General features: G+C 39.2%; 3 protein-coding genes across 4 annotated transcripts; all 3 read left to right on the plus strand.

Annotated features, from left to right (window-relative positions):
- The first annotated feature begins 2244 nt into the window (after positions 1 to 2244).
- LOC121793577 (magnesium transporter MRS2-4-like) lies at positions 2245 to 3630 on the plus strand. Its single transcript, XM_042191606.1, has 2 exons — positions 2245 to 2702; positions 3087 to 3630. The coding sequence occupies exons 1-2, from the start codon at positions 2432 to 2434 to the stop codon at positions 3569 to 3571; spliced, it is 756 nt and encodes a 251-aa protein (XP_042047540.1). The 5' UTR covers positions 2245 to 2431; the 3' UTR covers positions 3572 to 3630.
- Positions 3631 to 11816: 8186 nt separating this feature from the next.
- On the plus strand, positions 11817 to 13111 carry LOC121793578 (magnesium transporter MRS2-4-like). Its single transcript, XM_042191607.1, has 2 exons — positions 11817 to 12053; positions 12727 to 13111. The coding sequence occupies exons 1-2, from the start codon at positions 11823 to 11825 to the stop codon at positions 12985 to 12987; spliced, it is 492 nt and encodes a 163-aa protein (XP_042047541.1). The 5' UTR covers positions 11817 to 11822; the 3' UTR covers positions 12988 to 13111.
- Positions 13112 to 15761: 2650 nt separating this feature from the next.
- Positions 15762 to 21563, plus strand: LOC121795330 (uncharacterized protein At4g06598-like). Of its 2 annotated transcripts, none has more exons than XM_042193853.1 (5): positions 15762 to 15974; positions 18040 to 18773; positions 20055 to 20130; positions 20215 to 20347; positions 20909 to 21563. In XM_042193853.1, exons 2-5 carry the CDS (start codon positions 18058 to 18060, stop codon positions 21115 to 21117), a joined length of 1134 nt encoding a protein of 377 aa, XP_042049787.1. In that variant the 5' UTR covers positions 15762 to 15974; positions 18040 to 18057; the 3' UTR covers positions 21118 to 21563. The 2 variants fall into 2 exon arrangements, with proteins under 2 accessions (XP_042049787.1, XP_042049788.1); XM_042193854.1 differs by having other exon boundaries at positions 15763 to 15974; positions 20221 to 20347.
- The last annotated feature ends 26 nt before the right edge of the window (positions 21564 to 21589 follow it).

Below are 21589 nucleotides of genomic sequence, written 5' to 3' on the forward strand. Positions count from 1 at the left end.
TTTAATAATTTATTTAATTTAAAAGGGTTCATTGTGGGACGTTTGGGTTAATTAATCGAGAACGTAACTCATCAACCTTTCCTTGATACAAAAGAGAGCAAATTCTATTGAGTTTGAAGAGCAATAGGAAGATTTCTTAGAACATCTCCAATGGCGGACATCCGGTCGGAGGTCGCGACGGGCGACCCGGACGTCCGCCATTGTGGCGTTTAGGGTCGGATACGGACGTCCCGTGAGGACGTCGGGTGTCCTCGGACGTCCCTGCGACGGGCGGGCGGACGTCCGCCACTGTGGCAAGGGTCGGACGTCCCGTGAGGACGTCCGAAATTTTTTTATTTTTTTTAAACCCTATATATACGGCTCGTTGAACTTCATTTCATTTGCACCACTTGTTGTTAACTAGTTTCTCTCTTCTTTTACTACAAATTTCATTTCTACTTTTAATGGAGAACGATAGGAACTCCCCGGCCACGAGCGAGTCGCAGACTCCGGCGTTTCCCATCGACCTGGAGGGAAACGTCAGCGGAAATGCGACAACGGTACCGGGAATGGGACAGATGGGGGGCATGGGTGGGATGATGTCCCCTTATATGTACAATTGGATGGGACAGATGGGTGGTATGTGTGGTATGATGCCCAGGGCAGCCGAGATGGGGGGCATGACCCCAAATATGATGATGCCGGGGATGGGGATGGGGGGCATGACCCCAAATATGATGGGGGCATGACCCCAAATATGATGATGCCGGGGATGATGGCGGGGATGATGCCGGGGATGATGCATGTGGGAGGGGGTGGCAGGGGCCCTGAACCACTAGCGGACGATGTCTATCGGCCGGTTGTGGATATGCAGTCTACTGATACCCCTTCCACTTATGTTCCGGATACTCAATTCACCGGCATAGACACTTTCTCTTTTGAGGAGTTGGGGATATCTCCAGTCAGGCAGACGCCCGATGATATGAGCGGGGGCAGGGGGAAGGGACGTGGCAAGGGCAAGGGGAAAGCCCCAGGGTCTTCCTCACGAACGGTGGCAGAGGAGGAGGATGAGGAGACGGGAAAGAGGACGATCTGGAGCCAGTGGGAAAACGTCGCGCTTGCGAAGGCTTGGATTGCAATTGTCGAGGATCCCTATGTCGGTGCCAACCAGCATATTGACAGACTGTGGCATCGGATCGCTGAAGCCTACCACACACACAAACCGGCTGACCCGAAGCGTCGCCTTCCCGAACAGTGCCGGAAACAGTGAGAGCGGTTGAGGCCTAAGCTTAGTCGATTTGCTGGCCTCTACCAAAACAACCTCCGCTAGGCAAGCAGCGGTATGTCCGAGGAGGATGTCCGGAACCGTGCCTTTGCTCAGTACCCTGACAGAGCCTTGAAATTCAAACAATTCGACCAGTGGGAGGCCTTTCTCGTGGTGAAGGATTCCCCAAAGTTTTGTGGGGGAGTCGAATCGGGCTGGGCGAAGCGGACGAAGATCAATGCTTCCGGTGAATACAGCAGCAGTGCTGGTTCGCACGAGCTCCCGGAAGCCGACGAATTGTCCCCGCTACCGCAATCAGACTCTCGCCGTCGTCGTCGCCCGGTTGGGCAAAAGGCTGCGCAGCGGAGGGCTAGGGGAACCAGCGGCGGTAGCGGGTCGTTCGAGGTTGAATCGGAGGCCCCTGCTCCCCAAGAAGATATCGACCGCCTCGCTCGCGCCCAGTTAACGACAAGCTTGGTCCGGACCATGCATAGGTGGCATAGCACGACCGATCCGCTGTACAAGAGGATGCTGAAGGATGTCATCGATGGATGTCGGCGCGATTTGGGGATGCCCCCCATTGGAGATGATGGCACCGAGATTAGCGAAGGGGACGACGGGGGCGGCACGGGCGACGGTGACGGCACGGGTGACAGGGGCGGCACGGGCGACGAGGACAGCGCGGAGTGAGCCGGGGATGTTGGATTATGTATTTTTCTTTTTTTGAAAGACTATGTATTTTGCTTTTTTTTCTAACTATGTTTTTTTTATGTTTTATGAATATGTATTTTTGTCCGTATTTTGCTTTCCCGTATTCCGTGTCAAATTTATATTTCCGTTTTTACGTAATTAAATTATTGTGATTTTTTTTATTGCGGGATGTCCTAGTGGGAAGGGCGGACATAGGAGGAGATGTCCTAGTGACGTGGCAGTGGGATGGGAAGTCCTAGTGACGTGGCAGGAGGTGTTTTTGGGATGTCCTAGTGGATGTCCTAGTGGGATGTCCGCCCACTGGAGATGCTCTTAGACCTAATTCACATATTTTATGGAAGAAACCGAATTCCGGAAGAACAATTTCCCCCAATTCCATACCCACACACTACGAATTCAATCTCCCCCGATCTCATACCCATTATACGAAGAGGTAGAAGATAGATATATTCAGCGACACACTGAGAGTGTCAGGAGATGGCCAAGCTTACGTTCCGGCGGAAGAAGAAGTCCTTACCTCCCACGCTGCCTCCTCCTCCTCCTCCGTCGATCGAGGCGTCTTCCTCTACAAGCAAAGCGTCCGCGAAGAAGAAGCCGGTTGGCTCTCGCCTCTGGATGCGGATGGATCGCCTTGCCCAGTCCGAACTCATCGACTGCGATAAGACCGTCATCATCAAGCGCGTCTCCATTCCCGCTATGGATTTGAGGATTCTCGGCCCTATTTTCTCTCATTTCTCCAGCATTCTTGGTATATACACTATTTTGTTTTCCTCAATTTTGGCCATTTCAGTTTGTTTCGTGCTGCTGCGGTTCTCTCTCCGTATGTCTATAGATTTTGTTGTTTATGCCGGTGTAGCAACTGATTTATATCTGCTGGTTATGGGTAGTGATTTCTGCTAGAAGATTCTATAATGCCTAATATTTGCATTATTGGACTGGGAAAGACCAACTGAAGTAGTACTAGTATTTTATTAGAGATAATCAAGTGGTTGACTTCGTGTGTATTCAACATTAGTGGCCTTATTTTGGCTTTGTATTTATCCTGTACCGCTAAGCTACAGTTTCAGTAACTTATAGTAATTTGGAGCCTTTATGTGGAATTTTGTATGTTAACTTCTTGTGTATTTTTCAGATAGGGAAAAAGCCATGATTGTAAGTTTGGAATTTATAAGAGCAATAATTACAGCGGAAGAAGTGTTGTTACTTGATCCTCTTCAACAGGGGGTTCTGCCCTTCGTGGATCAGCTGAGACAGAAGTTGCCTCAGAAAGTCTCTCAAGATAAGGAAATGCAATCTGCCACTGTTGGAGAATGGTTAACTGCTCCAGAGACTGCTGATGGCTTGCAAGAGGAACTTCCTTTTGAGTTCCAGGTCCTCGAAATAGCATTAGAGGTTGTATGCACATATTTAGACTCCAGTGTTACTGAACTTGAGAGGGATGCTTACCCTGCTTTAGATGAACTGGCCATAAGTGTTAGCACCAAGAACCTGGAGCGTGTACGGAGTTTGAAAAGTAATCTCACTCGTTTGCTTGCACGGGTACAAAAGGTAAAGAAATTACATACTAAGTATATCTGTACGCATACAAAGGTACTTATTTTTTGGTTAGACATATAAACCTTCTCGATGTTGTAAATCAAGATGATGCAGCTAATGCAAATGGATCTTGTTTCAAATATTCTGTCGCTAATAGTCCAAAATGCCATCCCCTGTCTATCTTCCCCCCCCCCCCCAAAAAAAAAGTGTTATTGAGTGTTGTGTTTTAACCATCATCTGATTACAGTGTTGGGCAAATTTTAGGTAGAGACTGTGTAGCCTGACCTTTCACTTTCTATCTCAACTCCAATATGTGGTGTTAGGTGTTGTGTTTTATGCATCTTCAGAGTCCAGTGTTGAGCGACCATTGCGTGGCAATTGTGTAGCTTCTCCTTTCACTGTTTGCATTTACAGTACTGATTCCACATGAGATGAGATCAAATGTCATCCATTCCAAAACACCATCAGTTTGTACATTAGGCTTTAGTGTGTCACTGATATTCGTTGTGTGATGTTCTCAATCATTTTACTTGTTCATGGTTCTTCTTGATCACCATGTCAATGATTGGTCATTTTCTAAATTAAAAGAATGGTAAAAAAGTTGTCACGCCTTTCAGGCATCAAAAGGAGGGTAAAGGGTCATCAAGGTTCTCTTTCTTGTTTCATATTAGAATTGGAAGTGCATGACATGCAAGTACGGCTATTGGTTGTTAAGGAGTGTTAGTATTTGTTAGACAGGCCTACTAATAGGACCTCTGAAACTAGCCAAGTGGCTCCCTTTGGTGCCAATGATTGCAAAGCTGTTGAGGAGATAAAAACAGTTCCAAGGTTTCCATATCACCAGCCTGACTCATTGTTCTGGAATCTTTGAAATCCATATGATAACTTTAACTATTCCTAGTTCTTTGATGTATAGTACCATGAGTTTGAATTAGTTAGTTGCCACTGACCTCATCCTTCAGCTGGAACCGCATTCTGGATCTAGTTCCATCTATTCCTCCCTTCTTTTAGATAATGTTGGAAGTAACGATTCTTTTATACCATCTTATTTTTGGATTATCTCATATGCATACTTGAATTAGTTTTATAAAGTGCTTTTTCTGTGTGTTGAATATGCATACTGTGCAATAGTTGGTTTGATTTTAGTTATTTTATGTCAATAATAACAACTAAATGTACTTTTAAGATTGTGTAAGGTTTGAGTTTAAAAGTGCAAAGGTAAGCATGTAAAACTCCAAGAAGCTGGGTTACTAATGTGTGGCTATTCATGACTAGAGTACAAGCTGATTAGTCACACTTCACTTACTATTATGTCTGTGACTTCACTTGCTATATGTCTTAAAATGTTAATATTGATAGTTTTTATCCTAAGACCATCCACTACGCGTCCCGCGCCGGGCTCGCGTTTCGTCCCGGAGGGACGGGTCCTCCGCGGGACCCATTGCAACGATCATCCCGTCCCGAGCCCGCGCCCGTCTTGTCCCGCTGGCCCGCGAGTGGGGGTCGTCACGGATGACGCAATAATTCATTTTTTTTAAAAAAATTCGAATTTTAATAAAAAAAATTTAATTTTCAAACGGTAATATTACCGTTAATTTTTTATTTTCCTTTTTAAAATTTTTTTTACTCTATAAATAATCATATTTCATACTCATTTCAAACACAAACACACATCTATTCCTCTCAAATCCTCTCTATCACTCCATTTTTCATCTTAAATCAACTTAAACAAATGGATCATTTTGAGCAAATGCGTCAATTAATGGAACAATCACTTGAAGAAGATCGACGACGAGAGGCGGAGGAAGCCGCGCCATGCCCACGACGCTCCCGGAAGTACATCAATCGGAACCGAGAGGAAGCCGCCGCACGGTTAGTACGCGACTACTTCTGCGATAACCCGATTTGGGGAGATACCTACTTCCGTCGCCGTTTCCGCATGAGTAAACCGTTATTTCTCCACATAGCGAATACTTTGGCGGCTCGGGAAGAGTTCTTCCGAGAAGGGTTCGACGCGGTCGGCCCTCCCAGCCACACGACGCTGCAGAAATGTACTGCAGCCATCCGTCAGCTTGCGACTGGACAAACGACCGACATATTCGACGAATACCTCCACATCGGAGACACCACTGGGCGCATGTTGTTGGAATTTTAGTGTATTAACACTTTAATTCTGGTGAATTAATTCGGTTGATTCGGTTGAACCTTTTCCTATTTTATTCTGATTTTGGTGGCAACTGCTTTGGCAGTTTAAACAGTTATTAACTGTTTTGGATCAGAATTTGGTGGCAACTGCTTTGGCAGTTTAAAACAGTTAATTAACTGTTTTGTTATGATTAAATAGATGACAGAAATCAGTAACACAATCTAAGAACTTAGTCTTATCCGATCATTGATTTTGATACACTCAAAATACTTGATCTGAAAGTGTTCTACACGATTCTAAGTTATCCCAGTCATTCTAATAGGATTTCCTAATTCTATTTAACCAAAATATTCCCCAACAAAGATCAAGTATTAGAAGATGACTGGACATGATTCTGTTAGAGATATGACTGCAAAATTCATAAAATTGGAGAAGTTTGAAGGAGTGGATTTTCGAAGATGGAGAAAGAAGATGCACTTCTTGCTTACCACCCTGAAGGTTGTTCATGTTCTCACCACCACCATGCCTGAATCTGCAGAGGATGAATCCCTAGAACAGACAAGAAGAAGGCAGAAATGGGAAAATGATGACTATGTGTGCAGAGGGCACATCCTTAATGGTATGACAGATTCTCTTTTCGATATTTATCAAAATGTTGAATCATCCAAAGAACTTTGGGATTCTCTAGAGTCTAAATATATGGCAGAGGATGCCTCTAGCAAGAAATTTCTTGTTAGTAATTTCAATAATTATAAGATGTTAGACTCTAGGCCAGTGATGGAACAATACAATGAATTGCTAAGGATTCTTGGACAATTTCAACAACACCAGATGAATATGGATGAATCCATTTCAGTTTCTAGTGTCATTGATAAATTACCCCCCTCTTGGAAAGACTTCAAACACACTCTAAAGCATCAAAAGGAAGAACTTTCCTTGGTGCAACTTGGTTCTCATCTCCGGATAGAAGAGTCTTTAAGAACTCAAGAAATGGAAAAGAACAAGGAAAAGGGTGTTGCTATTTCATCTTCTGTCAACATGATAGAAAATGGAAAGAAGTTTAAAGGGAAAAGGAAAATGAACCAAGAAGAATCCTTTGCCAACAAGAAACAAAAGTATGTCTGCTGGAAGTGTGGGAAACCAGACCACTTCACGAAAGATTGTAGGTCTGGAAAGAAAGGGTTCAAGACTGGGACAAGTACCAGTGGCTCCAATCCTGGAACTGGTGGATCTAAGGATCCCAATGTACCTCAAGGTATGAATATACTTAATTCTAACATTTCTATTCAGAATTATGTTTCTGAAACACCAAGTTCATTCTATGTACAGGATGATGAACTCACTTGGTGGGTGGATTCTGGGGCTACAAACCATGTATGCAAGGATAAAAGATGGTTTACATCTTTGCAGATGATCTCTGATGGATCAGTGATCAGGATGGGGAATAGCTCTAGTGAATCAGTAGAAGGAATAAGAAATGTTAGACTTGTGTTTACTTCTGGAAAACAATTGTTGCTATTAGATGTATTGTATGTTCCCACTATTAGAAAGAATCTAATGAGTGGTACTGTAATAAATAACCTAGGCTACAAACAAGTAATTGAAGCAAATAAATATGTTTTATCTAAACATGGTGTGTTTGTTGGTTTTGGTTATTTATGTAATGGAATGTTAAGATTAAACATTGAATCACCATTTGAGGATAAATCTGTTTATGCAATCACCACTAATGAACAATCAACTTCAAATATGTGGCATGAGAGGTTAGGACATGTTCATTATAAAAGACTTATTGAAATGTCTAAAAGTAGCCTAATCCATGCCTTTAATGTTAGCAAAGATAAATGTAAAACATGTATGTTAACAAAGATAACAAGGCAACCATTTAGTGATGTTGTGAGAGAATCAAAACTGCTGGAGTTGATTCACAGTGACCTATGTGACTTTCATTCAACCCCATCAATTGGAAATAGAAAGTATGTCATTACTTTTATTGATGACTCAACTAGATTTTGTTATGTATATTTGCTGAATTCTAAGGATGAAGCCTTAGAGAAACTCAAAGTGTACAAAACAGAAGTTGAGGTACAAAAGGGTGAATGTATAAAAGTCTTTAGGTCGGATAGGGGAGGTGAGTATTATGACCCTCATTACTTTGAATCAGTAGGAATAATTCACCAGACTACTGCCCCTTACACACCACAACAGAATGGAATATCAGAGAGAAAGAATAGAGTTTTGAAAGAAATGGTTAACTCTATGCTCTCATATTCAGGACTAAATGAGGGATTTTGGGGGGAAGCTATGTTAACTGCTTGTTATCTTTTGAATAGAGTCTCAAATAAGAAAAGTAAAACAACACCCTATGAGTTGTGGTTTGGAAAACCTCCAAACTTGAACTATCTTAAGGTATGGGGCTGCAGAGCAGTGGTAAGACTCAATGATCCTAAAAGAAGGACATTGGGTGAAAAAGGAATTGACAGCATTTTCATTGGATATGCAAGTTATTCCAAGGCTTATAGGTTTTATGTTCTAGAACCTAATAAATCTGTTTCTGTGAACTCTGTAATAGAGTCAAGGGATGCAATCTTTGATGAGAATAGATTCACATCTATCTCAAGGCCTAAGGATTTGGTTTCAAATTCTGAAAACCGATTGGTAAGCTCTGAACAACAATCAGAGGAACCCTCAACCCAACATTGGGTTAGAAGGAGTATTAGGCCTAGGAATCATAGTAACCTGGATGAGGGATTTCAAATCCATCTCATTGAAGGATCAAGGGATGAGTTGCAATTCCAATATCCCTATTGTTTTATTATTGAAGAGGATCCTAAGACTTTCAAAGAAGCCATGTCATCTAGGGATGTCTCTTTTTGGAAAGAAGCTATAGATGATGAAATGGATTCTATACTCCAAAATAACACTTGGGAGTTAACTGATTTACCCCATGGTTGCAAAACATTGGGGTGTAGATGGATATTTAAAAGAAAGATGAAAGTTGATGGATCCATAGACAAGTTCAAAGCTAGGCTTGTCATTCAAGGATTTAGACAAAGAGAGGGCATAGACTATTTTGATACTTATGCACCTGTGGCTAGAATATCCACTATCAGATTACTAGTGGCTATGGCTTCTATTCATAAACTCATCATTCACCAAATGGATGTCAAGACAGCCTTCTTGAATGGTGATTTGGATGAGGAAATTTATATGAAGCAGCCTGAGGGGTACACCTTACCAGGAAATGAACACAAGGTGTGCAAGTTGATCAAGTCATTATATGGTTTGAAACAAGCACCCAAGCAATGACATCAAAAGTTTGATGATATTATTTTATCAAATGGTTTTCTTCTATATCAGGCTGATAAGTGTGTTTATTCAAAGTTTGATAAATCTGGTAAAGGAGTCATTATTTGTCTTTATGTGGATGATATGCTTATATTTGGTACTAGTCAAGACCAAATAGATAGAACAAAGGAGTTCTTATCATCTAAGTTTTCTATGAAAGACTTAGGTGAGGCTTAAGTCATATTGGGGATTAGGATCAAAAGAGAAGCACCTAACAGGATTTCTATTACACAATCTCATTACATTGAGAAAGTATTGAAGAAGTTCAATTATGGAAATTGTACTTCTGTAAGTACTCCTATAGATCCTAATGTAAAACTCTTGCCTAATAAAGGCAAGGCAGTTTCTCAATTGGAATACTCTAAAGCAATTGGATGCCTGATGTATGCTATGATCAGCACTAGGCCTGATATAGCATTTGTTGTTGGAAGGTTGAGCAGGTTTACTCATAATCCAAGCATACATCACTGGCAGGCAGTGAGGAGGCTATTCAAGTACCTCAAGGGAACCATGAACTATGGTTTGTGTTATTATGATTTTCCTTCAGTTTTGGAAGGATATTCGGATGCAAGTTGGATAACCAATCTAGAGGATCATTCCTCTACTAGTGGTTGGATTTACTTGCTGGGAGGTGGAGCCATCTCATGGGCTTCAAAGAAACAGACTTGTATCACAAATTCTACGATGGAATCAGAATTTGTGGCACTTGCTGCAGCTGGAAAGGAGGCAGAATGGCTTAGGAATTTGATATATGAAATTCCTTTACGGCCTAAGCCTATATCACCTATCTCAATGAGATGTGACATTGCTGCAACTTTGGCTAAAGTGTATAGCCAAGTTTACAATGGGAAGTCTAGACATTTAGGTGTCAGACATAGCATGGTTAGGGAGCTGATCACTCATGGGGTCATTTCAGTTGAATTTGTTGGGACACAACAAAATCTGGCAGACCATCTAACCAAAGGCTTGGCAAAAGATTTAGTTATCAAATCTGCTAAAAGGGTGGGGCTTAAGTCCATCTAATCTTATCTGTTTAGGATACCCAATTCCCTTCTAACTTGATGTTAGATGTGGAATTCAATGTGGAAAGCCTAAACATGTGAGATTGACACATGTTCAAACCATCCGAGGTATGTGTATTATTCTGTCAGTTTAAAGGAGGTTGAAGCTTTGCTTCTTAATAGTTTTTGACAAATTGTTTTGGCAGGACAAGATGAAAAGCTACCTATATAAACATGGAATCCAAGTTGTTCCAATAAAGCTCTGGACTTAGCCTTATAAATGTTTATTGAAGGATATGGACACTAGACTTGTTATTAAGGTGTCAGGTTTAGATTGATTAGTTGGAAAGTTATGTGTATCTTAAGACTGATATTCAAAGAAATTGTAAGAGTTCAAGTCTTAGACCACTCTTATAATTCGAATATTTGTACATTAATATACTAAAATGGAAATTCAATCCTTGTGATATTTTCATTTATGCATAATTTTGTTTTCTGTTTTGTTTATTTGATCATGCTTATATATACACTAAAATAGGGGAGGAATGTTGGAATTTTAGTGTATTAACACTTTAATTTTGGTGAATTAATTCGGTTGATTCGGTTGAACCTTTTCCTATTTTATTCTGATTTTGGTGGCAACTGCTTTGGCAGTTTAAACAGTTATTAACTGTTTTGGATCAGAATTTGGTGGCAACTGCTTTGGCAGTTTAAAAGTTAATTAACTGTTTTGTTATGATTAAATAGATGACAGAAATCAGTAACACAATCTAAGAACTTAGTCTTATCCGATCATTGATTTTGATACACTCAAAATACTTGATCTGAAAGTGTTCTACACGATTCTAAGTTATCCCAGTCATTCTAATAGGATTTCCTAATTCTATTTAACCAAAATATTCCCCAACACATGTGCTTGCTCAATTTCTGCAGAGGTGTCCGGGCAGCCTTCAGTGACGAATTTCTCCGGAGGCCAAGCACGGACGATTGTCAGTTCCTCCTCAACCTGCACGAACAAGTGCAGCAGGCCTGCGAACCCAAAACAGGCTCTTTTTGCGCAGAAGCAGGAGGCTGCACGCAAGGATGTGGAGAGGGCGTTCGGGGTTCTCCAAGCGCGCTTCAACATCATCAAAGCCTCGGCTCGTTCGTGGTTCATGGAGAGCATGGTCGACATCATGTATACGTGCATAATCTTGCACAACATGATTGTCCGAGACGAAGGACCTGATGCGGGAAATTGGTTCGACCCCAAATCCCCCGGAAGCTCAACCGCAAGTAGTCTGCCGTGAAGTGGAGCGCATCCGTCTATACAAGAACGATTGGCTATTCGGGCAAGGACACGCGACTCTAGCGCCCACACCCAACTCCAAGAGGATCTAATTGAGCACATTTGGGAAAACTTTGGCGGAGAAGATTAAATTATGTCATTTTTATTTTTTTAGAATTTTAATTATGTCTTTTTTTCTTTTTTTTTTAAGTTTAAGTTGTAATGTTTTTTTAATTTTAATGAATTGTGTTTGTTTAAATTGAATTGGGTTGGAAAAAAAAATAAAAAATGAAATTGAATGAATAGTAATTAAGGGACGGAATAAGGGACGGTTAAGGGACGGAGCGTTGCAGGTTCCGTCCCTTAGTTAAGAGATGGAGGAAAAAATGACAGTGGGGCCCTCAAATAGTGGTCAAATAGTAGTTAAGGGACGGTTTAAGGGACGGTATAGAAACAGCGTAGTGGATGGCCTAAATAAGAGACATTTATTTCCTCTCATATTTTATTCAACACATGGCGTGGTGGTAGGTGAGAGATGAAATCGAACATCTTTTAGACGACAATGAAGATATGGCTCAACTGTACCTAACTCGGAAGTGGATACAAAATCACCAAGCTGAATCCTTTGATCCTGCATCCAACAGCATTGTTCCTGTTGCTCCTCATCTCCGTCGGCTCAACTCTGCCAGAAGTGGTAGTCTTGTGAGCAATTATCTAAATGACCAGGATGTAGAGGACCTAGAAATGTTGCTAGAAGCCTACTTCATGCAATTGGATGGCACCCGTAATAAAATTCTATCTGTGAGTAGTTTTCTTCTTTCCGGCATACTTTGTATTTTTTGATACCCTACCCGAAAAACCGGGTACCCGACACCTAACCTGAAACCTATTCCGGGTACCCGATGCAGCCGGTCCTGATCAATCGGGTACCCGAAATACCCGAGCAGGTATTGAACAAGTAATGCAAACATCTCCAGTCAGTCATTGACCTAATCTTGTTCAAAATTAGGAAATATTGTAGTTTAACACAAACATGATGTAAGGAATTATGTGTAGGAATTAGGGAACATGAACAGAAAGTCTAAATTGGGACCAAATTTCATCTGACGTTTCATTGAGCAGAAAACAATGTTACCACTTGGCACTTGCCCGAAACCTGAAAAACTAAAATCTTTCCTACCTAGACCCGAACCCAAAACCTGTATTTGCTAGTATCTGATGATACCCGGAATCTGATTGGACACCCCTATCTTTTAGTATAGCTTGTACTTGATATGGCAAAATGTCGCCTCCCCTCTAGTGCTGATTTGTTCAAGCAAATAGTTTAAAAACGTCTCAATTGCTGAAGCTCAAATCTCATTTTAAGAGCAAATTATCTGCTGTTATTCCTTACTGGATAAATTATTGAGCAACTGTATTACTCGTCTGGTATTGATAGTCACTTATACTGTCTGTGTATGTTATAAACCTGCAGGTACGAGAATATATTGATGATACAGAATCTTATGTGAATTTACAACTTGACAATCAAAGACACGAACTCATTCAGCTGCAGTTGGTATTGGCGAGTGGTACATTCGCCATTGCAGTGGAAACTGGTGTAGCTGGGGTGTTTGGAATGAATATTCCATGCACGCTGTGTGTGTGCTCCTATTTTTCCTTGTTCTGGGATACGCCCGATGGAAGAAACTCATTGGATCATAACTGGAAGAGTATACAACCCCATCCACAATAACTGGAAGAGTAGATACAAATGGCATTCATCAATTTATTTCTACGTCCCTTCACTTGTAATATAGGAGTTTTTAGGAGCAATTATACCTGCCATTAGGGTGTTTTTATTGCGACCAAATCCTCGCTTCTCCCCCATTTCTTTTGATATTACTATCAATTTTTACATATACATTTACATTATCAAAATACTATTGAATTGTGAGTATTCAACTTTAAAATGAGACGCACTCCAATGCGTGCAAATGTGTGGAACCATAGTTGTGAGTAGTATTTACCTTATTGAAATTTTTGATGCCTAATCTGGTAACTTATTTTTTGCATAAACAATAGGAGTATAAAAAATAGAACAATAATTTGCGTTGCATTTTAGTACATTCCGTCATGCATGTACGTTTAAACCCTCAATCTCGGTGTATTAATTTGTGCTTTGTTTAAAACTTATGTTATGAATAATGATGTGCTTTGCATTTGACTCTACTCCACAATAGTCAACTTGCATTAGCATCACAGTTCACCACTTCACCTACTTTACTTAGTACTTTGAACAGTGTTAAATACTTTATGTTTTCTCACTGCTTTTTTAATAGTCACATGAAGGGCTAATGTATTACAGTAATTGTTTAAGTCACAATTACCCATACCAATTGGCATGAAATATAAAAATTGTGTTTATTTATAGTAGTAATAATATGAGTAATATCATAAAAGTGTTTGCAGAGGATGGGGCGACCCGCTGCCATGGAACCACATGTGAATTTTCCACCGGCGGACGTAAAAACCATTGTCGCCCCTCCCCTCTTTATGAGCATCCACAATAGCAGTGGTCTAGCAATAGTCTAGCCAAAAACTCCTCCTGCCACATCATCATGCTCTTCCAACGGCATAGCCACTGCTCTAGCCAGACAACAGCTTAGCAATAGCCTGGTCAATGCCCTAGTCATCCCGAGAAAAAAAAAAATAAAACCAACAACGAAATGAATTGGAGAAAAAAAACATAAAAAAAATGAAAGGAGAATAGGATATTTTAGAAAAAAAAATAAAAAAATTGACTAGCCAATCACTTGTCCACATAATAGTGGACGAGCGATCTGCTAGCCGTGCTTGTCAACGCCCTAGCTCTAGGGCATTGGTTTTTCGTCCACTCGGCTAGCCTACCGCAATAGCTGACTAGCCAAGCGCCCTAGCCGCACGCCGGTGGCTAAGGCGTCGGCTAGTCCGCTATTGTGGATGCTTTGACGATGTGGCAGGAGGAATTTTTTGCTAGATTATTGCTAGTCCGATGCTATTGTGGATGCTCAGCTTCCGATAAATTTTATTTTGCCCACTCGTTTTAAGGCCCTGGATCCGCCACTAATTTAACCAAACATCCTTATTCGTATAGGCATTCCGTATGAAAATCATACACGACCATCTTAGAATACTAACGTATGAAATATGCAATCGATTTTTGTTTATATTGTTTGTATTTGAACATATGTTTTATAAAATCATAAGTACATAATACTCATCCATTTTTTAAAAATAGAAACTCTTCCTTATTGGCCCGTTTTTTAAAAATAGAAAGTTTTCATTTTAAGAAATGAACCCCACAATCCCTTGATACTAAATTTTTTCTCTTTCATAGCTATTAATTTATCTATTTTTTCTCATTTTACTACTTTTGAATTAAAATTCGTACAGTTTTTAGAATTATTATTTTTAGGTAAAGAAGGGAGTAATTAGTTTGATCTATGTAATCAAGCCTGGTGAGAGCATCCACAACCGTGCTTTTGCCAGCGAGCACGGTTATGTGCCCGACGCCACTATTCATGCCTGCTCTCTGGCAAGAGCACAACACCCACAGTTGTGCTCTTCCGCAAGGACGAGCACAATTCAATTTAAAATTCAATTAAACAAAAACATTTCCATAATATTAAAATTCATTAAAAAAACACAATAAATATTACAAATTACAAATAAAAATAAAAAAGACATAATTAAAATCCTAAAAATTAAAAATTACATAATTAAAATACTAAAAATTAAAAATTACATAATTTTTGGCTAATATGGGAGAATGAAGATGAGAATGGATATGGGAGAACGAAGATGAGAATGGATATGGGAGAATGAAGATGAGAATTGTGTAGTTTGATGTGAATTTTTTGGTGTGAAAGTGGGGGTATTTATAGATGAAAGTGTGTATTTTTGGGGGGAAAAAATAAAAAAAAAAATTAAAAAGTGGTAAAAAACGGTAATAAACAGATATATTTTTTTTGGGAAGTGATTTTTTTAATCTTTTTTTTAATTAAAAAGTGATTTTTAATTAAAAAAAATCAAAGGCAACGGCTATGCCGTTGCCCAATCGCCCGCGCCACGTGTCCTGCTCGCTGGCATGGCGGCGAGACACGTCTGTGCCAGCGGCGCCGACTTATGCGGGTTGGGCCACCACCGTTGTGGATGCTCTGATAAGTGATACAAACTGGGGGCATTGACACATTGTGCATATATGCGTCTAATAATCAAATAATTATAAAGAAATCTAAAAATGTTTATATCAAAAGGATAAAAGGGCCCAGATGTTCATATCACTCTCTAAATTCTAAACTCACATATTCACTTTATTCAAATAAATACTACGTTACCTTTTTTTTAGATTTGTATATCGAATTGCAACAAATTAAAAATTGACACACTACTGAAATTAATTAATACTCCTTATTATAATTACAAAAATGGCTGATGCTTGAATTTAGGGTCTTGAGAAATTTTCATGAAAGTATAAGGGGCTAAACGAAATATTCTCGTATTCCATTTCCACCAAGGCGTCAACCCTCTGCAAGTAGTGTAGAGAGAGAAATTTACAGCTAGAAGCCAAAATCCATCTCAGAGAGGTCTTCCGGCGAACAAGAAACCCTAGGATTAGTTAATTTTCTTTGTCGATTATTACTATCAATTTTCCTTGATTGTATCTTACATTATCAAGATCTTACTTCGTAATTATCCAAGGTAAGCATTCATTCAACCCCAATCTATCAATTAATTAGTGATTTATATCACGCTCTGAGTTTTATTTTATGGGGTTTTGTTTTCTGTGTCTGTTCTAATGCTGATTTCAGCTCATGAGGCTTCTAAACAATGTGGCTTAAGAAAATTTGAAAACTAATTCCAAGTCTTCAACTGGAATTATTGGACTGATTATAAAAGGATTAGCGTAGGGGCTTAAATCAAGTTCATAAAATTTTCACTACCGTTCCTGTAAAAATATGTTACTGGATACTTCAAAAACAGAGGCTCTTCATTTAGTTAGATATTGTCGAATTGACATAATTGTAGCATTGGAAATCGTGCTGATATTCTTTTACAACTCTTTTAGCTACCCAGCTACTTTGAGCAATTATTAGCAGAAAAATGTGGTCGATAATGTTTTCTAAGTTAGAAATGTTTATGTAGTTTGGCAAGTTTTGCGAATTGGTAGTTGAGTAGTTTTGAATCACATTCTCGAGTTAGTTTTGGGAGGAGAAAAAGGAGGCTAAAACTTTTAAACTTAGATGTATGCTTTGGTATCGGTACTTATCTTTGTCTATCTAAAAATGGTGTTATTTTATTATTAGAACTTCTAAGTTCTAGCTGTTGTAGTGGGATTGATCATTGCTATATATTAGTCGCACTAATAATAAATTTATGTCATGGACAATTTGTTTCAACTATGTTTTGATTTAGAGCGTTGAAGATGGAGGCAACTTGGGAAACTATACTAAAACATGATTACGGTTAAATTATTCATTTTTATAGAGTTATTGATGAGCAGTAAAAATAAAGATAGGTTATTATAATTAGCTTCTCCCCTTTTGGGAATTCGTGACTTATGATGTTTCTAACTTCTTTTTGGTAAAATATCATAAAGGGAACATGATATAGAGAAGGGTCTCCCAGGTTTAGGTTGACCATAGTTTTTTCCGGACCTTTGTGATTCTAAGTGATGAATGCCCCACCCTCTAAGCTTCTTTGTTGGCATGCTAAGAGACTTCTATTTGATCATTTTCCATTTGGATGGATATATCTATGATTGATTGTATGGTTTCATATTTGGAATATTTACTGTATTCTTTGATACTATTCCCTCTGTCCGTGATTAGGAGTCTTGATTTGCCATTTTGGTTAGTCCGCGATTAGGGGTCACGGTTCACTTTTGGAAATAAGTCACACATTCCATTAACTCATTCGGTCACGTTTTATTATAAAACTAATACTCCCTCCATTCCTTCATAGCTGAGTTGTTTTTTCATTTTGGGAAGTTTCTTTATATTTGAGTAATTTCCATAATGGTTGTAATAATCAACTCATTTTTTCTTTCCTACTTTGTTCCCTTTCTTACTTTTTTCTCTCTACTTCATTCACTTTTCTACTTTATTCTCTCTACTTTTTTTCTCTATCTTACTTTACCTAGTTTATTATGTACCCACTTAACACACTAAGCATCCATTTCTTAGCTATGAAAGAAACGGAGGGAGTATAAAAATTGAGACTCACCATTCCAAAAAGAAGTGCTTAGCGATGAAAGAACGGAGGGAGTATAAAAAAATGAGACTCACCATTCCACTATCTTTTTCTATCCACTTTCCTTTATATTTCTTAATACCCGTGACGAACTCAACAAGGACTCCTAATTGCGGACAGAGGGAGTATTATTTATGGATAATTTTCATTCTTGCCTGTAAAAGTTGAATTTATGTTCCACGTAAATTGCATTAATTTTTTCCTTAATAAACTTTTCACGTTTACTCCCAATATGTTTTCCAAAGCCACTACCCATGAAATTTCTTTATTCCAAATGCTGAAGAAATGTAAAAGTCGTTTTAGCCTGTTGGCTTTTCAGCTGGTTAAAAATGTGTGTTCATTGGTTGCTATGCAATTGCTATACTTTAGCTTATAATTTTGTAAATTTTGTATGTGAGATGAAGGATACATGTGTAGACACATCATGTGCCAGTGGGTGGAGAATCTTTATGGTTTTGTTATTTTCAGTTCGGTATGTATATCCCTCATATTATATGTTAAATATTTGTTACAGGTACTAGCCTCCCCAGCTATGGAAAACTCCAAGGGATCATCTACTGTTAGAAACATGATGTACAATGGGAAGAATCCGTTATTGCCTCCTAAAAGTCCATTTCCTAGCATATCTCCATCATATGCAGAATATATTCCTACTTCAGTGATTGGTTCGAAAGCTCTTCCAAAACCCAGAGACGGAAGTCCACATCATCAGCGTACTTCTTCTGAAAGTTTTTTGATAGAGGAACAACCGTCTTGGCTAGATGAACTCCTTGATGAACCTGAAACGCCTGTGCGTAAAGGAGGTCATCGTCGCTCGTCGAGTGATTCTTTTGCATATATTGATACAGCTAATGCTGGAAGCATGAACTATGGAGCTCAAGATGATATCAAGTTCAAGAATATGATTCCATTCCCTTCATGGGGATCTCAAGACTTTGATTTTCATAGGGATATGCGGCAAAGTTCTTTTTATTTGGATCCAACCCTTTCTGGCAGAACAAAGAGCAAGCCATGGGATGCACCTGTAAATTCGATTGCACCTCCTCGTGGCCTTCCTTCTAGGGATGTTGCCACCATCCAGAATGCTGGATCAGTGAACTCCTCACTGGATGTTGATAGAAATCCAACTTCTTCTGCTCAAAAGTCAGATGTTGAATCTTTTTCTCAAGATCCAAAAGGCTCCTTTGAGAAAAAAGACACTCACGTGAAGAATCTGGCATCAGATACAGATACAAAACGAGCCAAGCAGTAAGTGCACCCTCTTCATTTCATTTCATATAAATTGCCTGTTTTTCAAGTTAAACAAAGTTTGAACTTCATGTTCACTTTTGTGTTCCCTGGCCTTTTTAAATTGTGTTTTCCCTAATAAGTTTTACTTTGCAATTATGGTTATACTTTGAAATACACGATTGAATTCTTATGTAGTACTTATATTTAGGTTAAGGGCATCAATTCGAGAACATGTTATTGGATTTTTTCCAACTTGTGCATGTCTGATGCCTATGTTTATTACGGGACTCAATCTGTCCAATTATGAGGTCTAGTCAGTTACTGAATTAACTCTGTCTCTGATGCTTTTTATAGAAGTTATTCTGTCTCTCCTATAGATATAGTCACATGATTCAAAACTGAAAGTTAAGTGACAGGCTGAGCAGAAAATTGTTGAAATACCTGTTTTGAAATTCCTTAAACACCCTCTTCAGACTGCAGTGATAGATGATCATGTGGATCATGCTATATTATACTAGTATGGAGTACCTGTCTTTACCACATAGGGTACTAGTTTCTCTTTAATTTTATACTTAGCTGCACTGACATAGGGTAACTAAGTTCTGATCCAAGCCACTACAATATAAGAATGAGTTCTCTTTTTAAATAATATATAATTTTCTTCTTTTAAGAAACATTTGATCACTTTCTTCTTGATGTAATAACTGATGTCTCCAAGGTAAAATAAAATGTCAAATTTTATATTCTTGATGTTTGTCTTATTCATAACCATTCCTTGAAATTTATTTTCAGTATTATCTAAAATGCATCGCAGTTTTATCTATAATCAGTTGTGCAACTATATTATGTTGGTTGTTTAGTGTCATTGTTTTAATGGATGTTGATGAGCTTTATATGGTGTTTAAGTGGTTACATCGGCCTCCAGTCCTTTTAAATGTATACAATAGTTGTCTGTTAGACATATGTGGCCTAACTTATGAGTCCGGAGTGACAGTGCTGTTGCTTATGGATCTGAATGTAATCTACTGCTTTGAACTGTTTTGCTAGGTAAACATATTGAGCTTCAGTGGATTTGTTAACAAGATGAATCTAAGGAATACATACTCTTCAATTTTCTATGTTGTTTTATTTTGTCTTTTGAGTTCCAAGTGCATATTTAATCACATGATTGAAAATTGTGGAGCCTCTTCACTAGAGAATTTGGTGCATTTTCTGAAGCTGCCATATCTCTTCAGACAATTTTCTGTTATGTTCAATATACTTTCCAAGTGTCCAATTGATTTTTAATGGCCAATGCAGGCAATTTGCTCAACGTTCACGCGTCCGAAAGCTTCAATACATAGCTGAACTCGAAAGACACGTTCAATCTCTACAGGCAAGTACTACGGTGCTTACAAGTCTTAAAATGGTGTATAATCTGCTTATAGTTCAGGTTTGGGATATAACTATACTTTCATAGTTGCAGGCAGAAGGCTCTGAAATTTCTGCTGAGCTTGAATTTCTCAACCAGCAAAACCTTATTCTCAGCATGGAAAATAAATCCATGAAGCAACGTTTGGACAGTTTATCTCAGGAGCAGCTAATCAAATATTGTGAGTTTTCGCCTACCATAATTAATATGGATGGATGTGCTTCTTCATCAACTCTGCCTACTTGTATTCAAAAGAGCTATAGAAAATTTTGTTCTAGAACTTCTAGTTCACAGTGCAAGTTCCATGCATATATATATTGTTGGTTGGTGGGTGCCAATTCAGTTATACTCCTATAAACAAAACAAAAAACCAGGTGTGATAGGAGGTTTATTAGGTAAACGGGTCCATTGTTATTGTATTTCACTCTAAGATTGTCGTGTTACGAAATGGTCTCAACTTAATGCTTGGTAAGGTTGTGTAAAAAAATGCTTGGTAAAGTGTTAGTGCTGTGTCTACTGTTTAAAGGTAGCATGCTTCTTAGGGCAATAGGCCATTCCATGGCTTATAAGTTAAAAAAGTTTTATAATTCATAGGAAGATCTTGACTCATCTAATTGAATAACGATCATCTTCTTTTTGGGCGGTGGATAGTATCTTCCTGGAAATCTTACTGACAATTTGTTTAAAGTCATGGAAGTTTATCCATATATTTTTAGACCTCATTTTGGGGATGCATGTGCAGTCGAACATGAGGTATTGGAGAGAGAAGCAGGAAGACTGCGAGGCCTATATCAGCAGCAGCAGAAACCGCCACAACCACAGCAGCAGATATCTTCTAGCCATCGACGTGCCAAGAGTAGAGACCTCGATCAACAGTTAGCTAATCTTTCCCTGAAACTCAAGGAAACAAGTTCTGGTCAGGATTCTCTCTCTGGCCAGCTTCATATGTAGAGTACTGTTTCTCGACTTATTATTGTGTTTCCAAGTGCTAACCAGCCCTCTCAACTGACGATGCATGCTGATGACCAAAATCACTCCCCTTACATGGGAAGAAAGCCAGACTGGTCATGCGGTGCTATGCTACAACGCACCTGTTTGCGTTGCTTGTGTTCCTGTTTTCCCTTATATTCCTTGTTTTCAAATGTAAGTGACCATTGTCTCTCCTAAGGTTAGTGGCATGTGCGCCTGGTAGTCCTCGCTCGAAATTAGGAGTTCTGGCGGACGACTCACCCGAGGTGGTTATCACCCGAAAATGCTAGGTTTTATTGTACCCTAAGTGATTAATCTGTCTTCCCATTTCTGTTGCCTCCTGCAAGTTGGTTGTTAGTACTTGCTAGCAATTTGGTATGTGACATGTCACAATCAATTCTTCATTTATGCAGTTACCGTTGCATGTATGGAGTTTAGTATCATTCCTGCTGCT

Source organism: Salvia splendens, chromosome 3, assembly GCF_004379255.2.
Source record: "Salvia splendens isolate huo1 chromosome 3, SspV2, whole genome shotgun sequence".
In the NCBI taxonomy this organism is placed as follows: Eukaryota; Viridiplantae; Streptophyta; class Magnoliopsida; order Lamiales; family Lamiaceae; genus Salvia; species Salvia splendens.

Excerpts from the sequence above, each read along its gene's own strand:
- LOC121793578 (XM_042191607.1), top strand. The coding sequence starts at position 11,823 with ATGGCTCAACTGTACCTAACTCGGAAGTGGATACAAAATCACCAAGCT. Across the intron at positions 12,054-12,726 it reads CCCGTAATAAAATTCTATCT|GTACGAGAATATATTGATGA; the intron begins GTGAGTAGTTTT and ends ATAAACCTGCAG.
- LOC121793577 (XM_042191606.1), top strand. The coding sequence starts at position 2,432 with ATGGCCAAGCTTACGTTCCGGCGGAAGAAGAAGTCCTTACCTCCCACG. Across the intron at positions 2,703-3,086 it reads TCATTTCTCCAGCATTCTTG|ATAGGGAAAAAGCCATGATT; the intron begins GTATATACACTA and ends TGTATTTTTCAG.
- LOC121795330 (XM_042193853.1), top strand. The coding sequence starts at position 18,058 with ATGGAAAACTCCAAGGGATCATCTACTGTTAGAAACATGATGTACAAT. Across the intron at positions 18,774-20,054 it reads GATACAAAACGAGCCAAGCA|GCAATTTGCTCAACGTTCAC; the intron begins GTAAGTGCACCC and ends TGGCCAATGCAG. Across the intron at positions 20,348-20,908 it reads GGAGCAGCTAATCAAATATT|TCGAACATGAGGTATTGGAG; the intron begins GTGAGTTTTCGC and ends ATGCATGTGCAG.